The sequence below is a fragment of the Trifolium pratense genome, linkage group LG7, assembly GCF_020283565.1.
Source record: "Trifolium pratense cultivar HEN17-A07 linkage group LG7, ARS_RC_1.1, whole genome shotgun sequence".
Taxonomy (NCBI): domain Eukaryota; kingdom Viridiplantae; phylum Streptophyta; class Magnoliopsida; order Fabales; family Fabaceae; genus Trifolium; species Trifolium pratense.
The window spans coordinates 7,445,146-7,457,941 of NC_060065.1; the positions used below are offsets into that span (position 1 = coordinate 7,445,146).

A 12,796-nucleotide genomic window follows, 5' to 3' on the forward strand; every position below is an offset into this window, starting at 1 on the left:
TGGTATCGCACTATATATGTAGGAGTTCGTGTTCAAACTCGGGACACTCTACTTATCCATCTTTAAGGTGAATTTTCTAGTCACTAGACTACTTAACAAAAAATAAATAAAAATAAATATAAAAATGAAGGTGCTACTTTAAGAAATTGTAGGGGAATTATTCTTATATATGTGATCAAATATAATTCTCTTAGTCACGTTTACAAAATTTACTTTTTCATTTTATGCTTTTAATTATTTTGTAAATTATAATAAAATAATTATGTGATTGTGTCTATATAGTCATGTGATCATAGAAGTCTATGATCAAGAAGTTGAGCGTAACTATTGACTTCTCTATAAATGTGATGGATTGAGATCTACTGCAGTTCAACTTTTCCTCCAGTCCCAAAGTTACACACAAAATGATCCCTATTTATTATTTTAAAAGTCTTATCTCTCACAAAAAACACTTACTGCACCATATAAAACTGCAGTAAATCCATTTCCCACAATATTCATTGTTGACAAAACTAACCACTAATTTTCAGTCAACCTTAGCAAGAAGAGATCAAAGGAAAAAGAAGTTGGCAAGCAAGTTTTAGGCCATAAATCATAATACAAGCCATAAAGGTCGACATGGACAATAGTGGAGGTTCCAATAATATTCTATGAAAACATTTTATAGGTTTACATTAATCTCTAATAAGTCTGCCACAAGATAAAGAATAGTTAGTAGAAATATGAAGTTCGGTTATTTTTTTTCCAAAATATATAGGTGTCGATTTAAGAAGATCGCGTCAAATAAAACAAATCAGACGATTAACATGAAAGTCAATATTCAATTGAAACTTCGTTTTTCCATAAAAGATGAGCAAATTATTGTCTCTGCAAAGGCTCCAATATAGTGCAACCGCAAAGAAAATTGATTAGTAAGTTTCAAAATAACAAATATTATTAGGCGTAAAATTTTATTTAAGTCAAATCTTTAAGACCTAAACTAAATAATTTTTTTGTTAGGTGTTTCACATCGAGTATTTCAAAGTGCTCCTACTTAAGCCATGAGGCTCTCCCACATGATGTTGGACTAGTCTTTTGCATTGGGTTCTCTTCATGTGCTCAAGTCCTAACAATTGGTGCTTTCATTGAGAGCTGGATCACAAAAAGGGATATCTATAGGCTGGATTAAGGTGCTCCACCGAATACTGATATGTGAGTGAAGCCGCCAAAAAGGAGAGGGCTACCATCGGATCAGTGTCGATGGAGTGAAAACTGTTGTGGACGTTGACTCTTAAAGGGTGTGGCAATGAGCGTGACAATTTTAGGAGTCCCAAGTCAAGTATTTCAAAGACTCAATGTGATACTAAGTCATGAGGCTCGATCTTCCACTTATTAAACTAGTTTTTTGAGTTAGACTCTCCTCATATGCTTAAGTCCTAACAACTTCTCTGCATATCATGAGAATTATTTTTTGTTTGTCTAAAATATACTTTCTTTTTGTCTTGGTTTAATATCGTTTTCTTTTATCAAAATAAGAGTTCAAAACATTTATGTCCCTAAATTATTAGCCTAGTTGCACTTTCCACCCTCTTTTATTAAATTAAGTATTTTACATCTTAATTTAACATTAGTTGGTGTAATTCACCCTTTAATATGATCTTAAGGTTAACTTGAATGAAAAATGTTAATCAAACATGTGTGAAAAAGCCATATTTATCCTTGCAACTAAGAATCTAAACTCCACTGTAGTGGAGGCTATTTATTGTGTTTTGAGTCTTTTTGAAAGCCTCATCCTCACTTGTGTAACAGCACTCAACATGGCCACTAATAAAAAATTAGATAATAATCTCATGTTTCTTTAGGCCTAACCTATTGTCACTGATTTCGCTGTTATAATTGTTTCTTGAAATGTTGCAAAATTTGAAGGAAAAAGTGCTTCATAAATTTGTTTCTACAAGCTTGAAAAAAGTTGTGCTTCTGGTTCTATCCAAGTTGAACACACTACAATTTCATACTTCAAAAGTTTGTGCTTCTATCGAACTTAACAATTCTGGAATTTCATTCATCAGTATAGTATAGCACAATTTCATACTTGAAAAGTTGTGCTTTTATATTTTGAGACGGACATACTATCACACTTCAAACTCGCTACAATTTCGAAACATCAATCCTTAAAAAATTGTCTCATATATTCACATCATAATAGTTGATCCCTATATCAATAAGTAAAATGACAATACAAAACTCAACCGAAAATTAAATTTGCTGACAATGGATATATGATTCCATCGCATCAAGTACTAGCTTTTCGTTTGGTACTATACATGTCCGCGATCATTTCTCATCCCATGTAGCCAAAGAAAGATTGCTCAAACCAAGTTGAGCATGAGAATTAATTCTACTAATCTCACCAATTATTTCCTCAAGTGCAACTTTATCTTTTAATATAGAAGTATGAGACACCCCACCAATCTTAATCACTTTCAAATACTGATTTTTCTCATCTTTCCATAGTTTCTCAAGTGCTAACAAGCTCACCATATTCACAGTTCCATCGCCATCGCCATAAGAGAACTCTGGCGGTTCATCAAAATCACCGTTCCTATAAATTAATTCCTCCGGAGTCTTCACACCCTTCCCTACAATACAAGTCATATTCACTTCTGGTGCTTCTATTTTCGCCATCAAAGGTAAAATGCGAGTTTCATAAGGATAAACCCCTTCTTGAAAACCGATATCTTTAAGAAAATCAACCATATCATGAGCTGAATAGGTTCTATCCGGAGTAGTAACTAATGATTTTTTAGCATCAAACATCTTAGGATTAGGCATAAGCCATAGGTTACTCTCAGAACTTCTCTGTTCATTTCTTACAATCAAAGGATTTACTAATGGCACCCCCAAAGTATTTCCTGATGCAAAAGTGAACATTATATCAACAGTTCCTCCCCACGGAGCAGAAAGAGCTATAAAATGTTTAATAAATTTCTTGCGCCAAGACGAAGGGTTCCGATTAAGGAGTTCGAGAACGAATAAACCTCCTAAACTATGTGACACAAGTATTACCGGTTTCCCTCCATTGGAATTACTCGCTTCTTCAATCAAATTCTTTAGGTCATCTAGGAATTTGGATCCTACTCGAGATGGATGACCTGGTGCTGCTAGACCGTATCGAAAATCATAAGGAGCCCCAAACAGATTTTCACCATCTATGTAACCAAGCTGTTCTAATGATTCTACCAAGGTTGCCATGTACTCTGTCACAAGCCTAAACATTGAACATTAGTGTATAAGCTCTTTTTCTTTGGTACATGAAAGATAGAATATTCTATTATATACATAACTAAAGTGCATGTTTTGAGTGATGATAAATTTGTCTAAACATGCATACACTAAATCAAGGACTAACCCTGTATAGATAATTTATTTGCAGCTTATAAAATAAACACTTAAACTATTTTGTATATAATATAAGCCGTTTTCATAAACTATATTAGAGAACTTATAAACATAAGTAAAAAAAAACTTATGAAAGTATCACGAGTCTCACAAAGCGTATATAATTAGATAAGCTCAAATAAGTCAATCCAAGCAGAGTTCGTACATACCAAAATTGGATGGTCTCATAATGAACTACTAGTATGTTAACTTCAAAGAGAGAGAGACTAAAATTCCAAAAACAAAGTGCAGCAAACAAAATTAAAGACTAAAAGCATGATGATTATGAAATAAACTTACTTAAGACGAGGATTAAGATAAAGAAGAGAGTATGTAGAACCAAAGCGAGGGACACGTGTCTGTACACCAGGGGCATTAAAGTAATCATCAAGTTGTTGATCATAATAAAGAGTCATACGTGAAGCAAAACATTTAGTGAATGGAGCAAGTAAGACACTTGAATCAAACCATAATCTAAACCAACCATTTTTCTTCTTGAAAGGTGGGTACCATGGATCACAAATTAAGCTAGAAGATTTGTATTGTTTGGTTAATTTTGCTTCTAATTGGTTCCCTCCATTACCTGGTACTAGAATCAGCGGATTAAGGTTGTTTTTGTTGTTTGTGCTAATTGCAACATTTGTGCAACATATTAATGATAGCATCACAAATACTCTCACTGTTGTGGCAATGCAAATTTTGAGATTATGTTTCTTCATCACAATACACTGTGTATAGTAATATGATAAGATAATTTAATAGATATATAGTTAGTCCTTTCAGTTACTAATATGCTTTGTATTTTGTGAGGAATTTTTTTGGATATAAATGGATTGTGTAGATGGGTGGTGGAGAATTTTTTTGCATTTGAAAATTCCAAAAAATATATATCAAAAATAACGGATACGAAGCTGCCACATCGTCACTTATTTGTATATTTTTTTAAGACAAAAGACCCATGTCATAAGCACACAATCTAGGCAAGCTTTGAAATGTTGCAGGCTTGGTGCTCATAGGCTTGCGACGAGCTTATGAACAAGAACACATAAACTAAGGTAAGATAAGCAAAATCCAGAAAATTGATGAATGAATGAAAAGAATGAAAAAGATGATTGAAAGCAAAGTAAAAAATTTATTCATCACATAGGGCTATTATAGAATAGTACAATTGATCACTATTTATACTATCAAAAACTAACTCACTTACACATAAAACAACTAACTCCACAATTGATTATAACCAACTAACTAACTATTTGTTGTAACCAACTTATTGACAAACTAAAACTAACTTTCAAACTAACAAAGTATCAAAACTGTGGACATCTATACTCTACAGATGTTCCAACATCTATTAGCACATTTGAATTACACTTCAACAACTTGCACTTTAAGTTTTATAAATTTTTGATTCTGTTAGAAAATAAATTGAGTCGCAAAGAAATTGTGAGAGATAGCAGGGTATATAGTTGGGCCCAATTCATTTTTTTGTTGGACTGGGCTCATTTTTGTATCCATTGTTACGTCCAAAGCTTTTGCAACACACATGTTATTTCGGTTGTTATTAATTAATTTGTAGAAAAATTCAGTTCGTAGAAATCGAATTTTTTCTAGTGCAAGTAAATTTCGGTTTTTAAAAATCGAATTTTGTTTTCAAACCAAAAAAAAACTTTAATTTCTACAAATCGAAGTTTTTTGCAAAGGAAAAATTGAAAATTCAGGGATATAAAAGAAACACGGTGTCAAAAGAGAAAACATCTCAATTAATCTCTACGATTTTCTAAACTTATTATCTAAGTCTTTTATTGTTTTAATTTTTTTTAAGTTAGTGTGCTTTTACGTATTGCATGTAAAATACTCCATGTGTTGTTCTAGGGATGTGGTGCACAAAAGCATTTTTCTTAAAACAATATGTTAAGAGGTTTACATTAAATAAGCGATAATTTAAAAATATATTTATAAGTGGAGAAATTGAATTTTTAGAATTAAGCCATGGTCTACAAATTATAATTTAACTAAGTAGAAATGTTAAAATTATTAGATCTGATACATGATCGGAATTTAAACTTCGATCCCTTCATTTTATGTACAACTTCCATCGACTTATCATTTGTAATATATCTACCAAAAACTAAAATAACTAAGTCATGTTAAACTCAATTTTAAGACAATTATCTTTGTGTAAATGACTATGTTTGACTAAGATATCAATCTTGAATGAGAAATAATTAATAGTCAGTGTCAAATACCGCATGATCAAATCTCTTGTCGATGACTAGCTGAATTGCTTCAAACAAAGCATATATGGTTCCCCTTCAATATTCTTGACATATTCGTGTACTTTCCTTTTAACGACTTGTTTAGTGTTAAGAGTCCCACATCGGTTGAGAGATGGTCTGACTAAGTGTTTATATACTAGAGGCAATCCTCACCTTACAAGCCGGTTTTGTAAGGTTGAGTTAGGCCCAATACTCATTTCTAAGATGGTATCAGAGCCTCTCCACGATCCGTTGGGCCACCTGTTATCAGGTTTCCGCTATCGGACCACCTACCCATTTCTAAGATTTAGTATTAATTTTTATGAAGACTTTCACTACAATAAATATGGAATTTATTATAAACAAAAAAAAAAGGAATTTATTAATATTTAAAAAATGTTACTAAATCCAAAAAAATGTCACTATTTAGATTCAATAACATTTTAAAAAAATATTACATAAAATTTATGTTACTAAAGGATTTTAGTAACATCTTAGAATATCATTAGTAACATTCAAAAAATGTCTCTAATTTTGGTGCAAATTTATTTGAATGTAGAGATTAGCATCTCAATTTTTTTATTTTTTATTTTTGTGAAACTCTACATTGAATTTATCGGTGTACAAGTTAATGACGTTGCCCAATGCTTAACAATGGTGATCACATTATTTAGCTAGCTAGCTTCTATATGTTCTATGAATTTATGTTGTTTCAAGATTTTCACTCTATTTACTGTAAAAATAAGAAAAAAAAATCATTTCTAATGAGACGATTTAGCCTTTATTTTGTCATAAAAGAAAGAAATAACCTTTTCAATATTCGGTAATATTATATGTTGCAAAACAATATTACTATATTTTTAAGTAATTTTGGCTTGTTAAAAAAAATTATATTTTGAAGTATTGTATAGTATTTGGTGTTATAGTATTTTAAGTTAATTTCATTTGGACATCTTTTAATGGAAGACGGCTACACAGTTATTGGCAATTTCAAATACGTAGTTGATTTTTATTTGTGTGTTGAAAACTGATTTTTATTTTTTTGAAGGTTAAAAAAAAAAATAATAAAATAAAAAAATATCTTTAATAATAGAACTAGTTGCCAAAATGGGAATTGAAGACTTTTATGTCTTGTTCAAGAAGAGTCAAAGCCTCCATTTATTAGTAATTTGTTTTTAATGTAATCGTTTGATTCTTATTTCAAAGAGGATGATAATTGTTCTGTGTTAGTAGTAGCAGTTAATATGATAGATATAAGTAAATTTTGACGCAAGACGCAATATACATAAACAAGTTCAACACGTTCATATATATAATTGTTTTTTTATTTTTATCAATTCGTTATATAATAATAATAATACAATTGTCTTGTTGTGAATCAACAATTCATCATCACATCATAAGTCACTCCTTTCAGCTCAATTTATTTTTTTAAATTACAATATTCGTATGTTAATTATTAATTTAATAATTTATATCTGCTGAAGCTTGTTTAAATAAAAACCTTAGACATATATATATTTTTTAAAACATGTCTATTCTAGCATAAACACATCAATCTGTTCTACTGAATTGTCCCTTTACTATCTCAATTCAGTAGAACAACTCAATTGCCATAGAATTGGACATTTGGATAGTAATCATTGTCCTTTTACCCAATGTTTTAAGAATCGGACCGGACCAGCCGGTTCGACCGGGAACCGGACACAGCAGCGGTCCGGATGAGTGCTAAGAACCGATAGTCTGTAGAACCGGAAAAAAACCGTTTGGAACCGTTCTGAACCGCCCTGAACTGCTCAAACCGTTGAACCGGGGGCGGTTTTAAAAAACCGGCCGGTTCGGAATCTAGCTTTAAAAAAAAAAAAACATTTTTTTCCCTATTTTTTTCTTTTCACGCTTTTTTTATTGTCAAGATTTTTTTTTCCTTTTATCAATTGATTAAGATTTGCCTTTGTCTTTTACGGTAATTAGTTAACAGAGTTGTAAAAAGATCTGTACATAGAAATACAGAGACCAGAAGGATTCAATTTTCTTTTCCTTTGCTTTTATACAAATAAAAGTAACTGATTTGTTTAAAAAAGTAAAAGAAAGGAGAGAGATTTGTTTGAAGAAGAGAAAGAAAAGAGAGAAAAAGAACAAGATTGAGCTTGAAGAAGAGATATAAGAAAGGATGTGCCAATAAAAAATAAGAAAGAAAAAATCTCACGTGATTGAGAAGAGAAAGATGAACAGTGACGGCTGATTACATTACCTTTGCATATTATTTGTATTGTATACTAAGATTAGATTAGATATTTATATTAGGGTTTAGTAAATGGGCTTGGGTCAAGTATGTTCTTTTTTCACTAATAAATTGGGCTTATTGCTGAGCTAAGTATTATTCTTTTTATTTTATTTAATATTTATTTATTTATTACTTTCTTAAATTGTGTTTTCTTAGTTTGTTATAGAGAAAAAAAATTCTATTCTATTTTGTTATTATAGTAAAATTATATGAACGGTTCAATATAAACGGTTCAATAACGGTCGAATCGGTCCGACCGATTGAACCTTGAACCGGTGGTCACAACGGTTCGACTTCCGGTCCGGTTCTTAAAACATTGCTTTTACCAAATATAAAAAGCAAACATATGACATAAGAGATCTATATTTTATTTTATGTAAACAAGTAAGGAGTACGAAAATAATACAAAAAGAGATACATTGTTGTGGACGAGAAGGCAAAGCCAATCTACAGTTAGTCTTTCTTCCATCTATAATAGGATTTTTATTGTAACGAGCTCTATTAACAGCTTCTTCTTCACGAAAATTCACCTATATCAATTATAAGTTAAACATCACATCCAAATCATTCATAAAACCAACTAAAGTCGGTGCTTAATAATGTAATCTTTAATATATACTCACAAAAGAGTAGCACAAAGATTCTCCGGTGTTATAATCAGTTTTGACGGTGACCTTGGTTATTTCTCCAAATAGCTCAAAATATCGTCGCACGGTTCTATTGTTAGTCTCCTTTGACAAATTTCCAACAAAAATCTTTAAATTATCAATCTCGGAACTTAATGTCAAACTAGAACCCTGACTCGAGTCACCTGCCAATAAAAATAAATTAACAATAAAAACAATATACGACCGCAATAAAAATAATGTAAATTAATTGTGTCTCTACCATCAATAACCGATTTTATATTATGACAAGATCTCTGCAGCTTTTGGATCCTCCTGGACAACGTCTTCCTCAATCATTGGTTCGTTACCAATCACCGGTTCATCTTGAATCCTCACCCCTACGAAATAAAAAACAATGATTAGTGAGAACTAGAGGAAAGGTTTAACAAGGCAACAAAATGTTGGTATTTGAAAAACTATTGGAAATGAGTGTAACATTAAGATTAGGTTGCCATAAAATTTTCATTTGTTCCCCATCAATTGATAACACATAGTTACCTCTTATTAGCAATAACACATTTCTCAGAAATTCCCTTTCATTCGGCCTACCAACTTTAACTAGAAACTGGCGAATACTTGTAATTTTAGTTGGATACCTAGAGTGGGAAAATATAACTTTATCCTCATGAAAACGAATTGATATAACGAATTGATAAAAAAACTATTATATATAAAGACGTGTTGAGCTAATGTCAAGAACTTTTTTTTTTTTTGAGGTTAAACATATTTCATTAAGAAAAAACTGGAACACAGCTATTAATGTCAAGAACTTGTTTATGTATATTGCATAAAAAAAAAACTTGTCTATGTTTATATGTATTAGTAAAAAAAAAAAGAAATTGTTCGTGTAATTTCAACTGAATTTAAATTCATTTGTTGAAGGATATAAAAAATAATTGTTTATCTTATTCATCGACAAAAAATATTTAAATACTAATCAATAAGATATGATTTTCTCATTTTGAGCGGGCACCTAAAACTTCAAACGGTCTTTGGTTATGTCTGAATGAAAAAATAAAAAATGAAATTACAAAAAAAAAAAAAAAAAGTCTATCTCAATTATCAAACTATTTTTATAATTCTATCAATGCAATTGCACGAAAATATCATGTATGTTATATTTCATGGACAAATTTTAACCTAGAGCACGGTCAACCTAGGCTAACACCAAGAAAATGTTAAAAACTCTAGTGATAACAAATGTTCTCTTAGAAGAATTAGTTAATGGTCTTTTTATTTTTAAGATTAAGATAATTGCTTAATTGATACCACTTCAATTATAACAACAAAATAATAAAAAAATTTGTTTGTTAAAAGAAAAGCAACAAAATAATAAATATATCTTAAGTGATGATAATCTACTATAACCAACGGTTACGGTAGAAAATGTACTTTATGTACAGTACGGGGTATTTTTCTTGTATAAAAGAGTTAAAACAGAACACTAATTTGAATTAAAGTATAACACCGGTTCATCTAATCCAAGCCACCTTAAAAGTTAAAAATAATAAACTCCAATGATTTTTTTTATTAGATAAGCAAAAAAAAAACTCCAATAATTAAACATATTGCATATCTATAAGGCTACATTATTTTAATTTTTTTGACTCTAATATAAGGCTACATTATTATTATTATAAACAAGAATAGTAATATAGGCCAACACGTTCCATAATTTGATCTTATCATCAGGTGTGTGTGATAATTCACATCTTCATACCTACCTTCCTCTCCACAACATATTAAATAAATAAATTCCTCTTTATTACACCAACTCCTATATCTATAGATTTTCATATCCTAAAGTACTCATTTCATTCAATAATTCAAAAAATTATTATTACTTTTCATTTCAACTTGAAGCCACCGCAACATAACACAATTTCACAACACAAACCTTAAGATGAGGAAAAGTGGGAAAGAACAAAAACAAAACAAGATTGTGAGAATAATAACAACACCAATAAGAGTGTTGGGAAAAGCAAGAGACATGTACGTAAGAAGTATAACAAAGTGTGGTAACAACATGAATTATAGCAACCCGATAGATCCTACTGGAAGATTCGAGAATTTACCGCGAAGTTATAGCGCAGTAACTTCTAGATCCGGTGGTGGTGACAATAGTGAAGATTTTAATGAACTTATGAGAGCTGCTTCAGCGCGAACTTTGGTTAACCGAATTGATATGGATATGGTTCTAAAACAACATCAACAAGAAACTACTTCACGCCCCGTTTCTTCAAACGGGTTACCTAAATCTGTTAGTGTCGGTATGGGTCGGATTGATGAAGAAAAAGCTGGTGATTTAGGTGAAGGTGATGTTCCTGTTGTGACAAATTCTTATCCAAGAAGTAGAAGCTATGCTGTTGGAAAGAGAAATGGTGCCTTGTAAATTCAGAAAAATCAATCTCTATTGAGAATTGATTATTTCAATTTTCATGTTGTGGTAATTTTGAATTTCTATTATTTGATTGAATTTTTTTATGTGATTTTTCATTTTGGATGCTTGATTCATACTTGATATGCCCCTTCAATCAATGCAGTTCAATTATTCATACTATCCCAGATTTTTTTAAATTAAAGTGTATGCTAAGATAAACTTTCTAAAATTATTATTATAAAATTTAATAAAATACCAAGTATAATTTAATATCTCATACATAAAATGTATTCAATATTTTCATTCTGCTATTTTCTTTAATTTATGGTCCTTTCAGCAATTTTTTTATGAGAATATTTGCATTCATCAATAGTGTAAGAGTAATAGGCAAACAAGTTAGTTAGTCAAGATAAGTTTATTATTCTATATATCTCTTCCTTCTATAATAATCGCTCTATTTGACCATTTTATACGGGTTAAAAAAAATGTATAGATAAATGGAGTTAGGATCTCTCCATTTTCAATTCTTTCCATTATTATATAGTTTTAGAAATATAAATGTAAAAGTGTGATATTAAGTGAGTCTAAATATCATTTATACACCTAAAAATATTTAAAAACTTTGATAATGGAAGAAATGGAAACAATAGAAAATGGAGAGGATCCCAATTATTAGTCTTATCAAATGTTGTTGTATTTATCATTATTATAATATATAGTGAAAAATATGAAATTTAAAATGATCTATATAATAAATTAGAAGACACAATTGTTAAAATATAAAATTTTTACACACATTTCGGTTAATAATGTGGGATAGAGAAAATATATTAAACTTGTTTTATCTGTCTGTCTTAAGTGGAAAAATAATTCCAGTGAATGAGACAAGTGGGAGAAAAACAATAATAATGACAAAGTGTTTTCGTTACTTTAAAACAACACTATTGAGTTAAAAAAAAAAAAAAAAAAGAAGAAGAAAGGAGTGAACTTCGATGAAATAAAAGAAAGGGATTGCTTTTCTAGTTTGATTACGTAGGTTAGAGTGCGACCTGTTTAACCCGACCTGAAATGTTAACAAACAAGCTGGTCAAGCTACGAAAGTTTTGTTTTTATCTAAACAGATATTTAGAGAAAAGTAGTTTTGGTAATTTGAATTTTTGGCTTGATAGTAAATAAAATACGACAAAAAAAAATATTCTAGGCGGTATTTGAACTTGAATTACTTGAATTCAACAAATCAACTTTAAGAATTTTTCTTTTAACACCCAAATAATATCTAGTTACGTCCAAATTTATTTAAAAAGTAATTATAATACAAAATTGTCCTTTTTTTTATATAAATTTTTCAATTTTTTTTCATCTCTCACTCAAAATCTTCACAAATATCTATGGATAGATATATGATCATGTTTGCCAAAAGGATGGTCTAACGATTGAAATACAAGATCTTCTATTAATACCAAGTGGTTTATGCATTTAAGTAATTTTTTGCGTTATTACAGTAGGGTTATGTTAACTTGTGTTCTAAGGGCACATGTTAAGCTACCTAAAAATAAAAATATAACATTTAATGATAGAAAAAATTTAATGTTTAGAGAATTGAATACACCACAAGTTCAATAAATTTTTTCCACATTTATCTCCTTAACATGTGCCCTTAAGGGCACAAGTTAACATAACCCTTATTATTGGGAATTACATATTACGTGAATAATTCTCACGTGTGTATTGTGAGTTGTCAAAAATAAAAATAAAATCACGTGTATATTGTTTTATAGGAGGATTAGCA

The 12,796-nt window shown here is 30.1% G+C and overlaps 2 protein-coding genes across 2 annotated transcripts; one reads left to right on the forward strand and one right to left on the reverse strand.

Moving 5' to 3' along the window:
• Positions 1-2,150: 2,150 nt before the first annotated feature.
• LOC123894273 (lecithin-cholesterol acyltransferase-like 1) lies at positions 2,151-4,262 on the reverse strand. The gene is made up of 2 exons (XM_045944228.1): positions 3,718-4,262; positions 2,151-3,247 (listed from the first exon to the last, which is right to left on the reverse strand). The coding sequence occupies exons 1-2, from the start codon at positions 4,134-4,136 to the stop codon at positions 2,314-2,316; spliced, it is 1,353 nt and encodes a 450-aa protein (XP_045800184.1). The 5' UTR covers positions 4,137-4,262; the 3' UTR covers positions 2,151-2,313.
• Positions 4,263-10,296: 6,034 nt separating this feature from the next.
• On the forward strand, positions 10,297-11,187 carry LOC123894274. Its single transcript, XM_045944229.1, has one exon. The coding sequence runs from the start codon at positions 10,531-10,533 to the stop codon at positions 11,017-11,019; it is 489 nt and encodes a 162-aa protein (XP_045800185.1). The 5' UTR covers positions 10,297-10,530; the 3' UTR covers positions 11,020-11,187.
• The last annotated feature ends 1,609 nt before the right edge of the window (positions 11,188-12,796 follow it).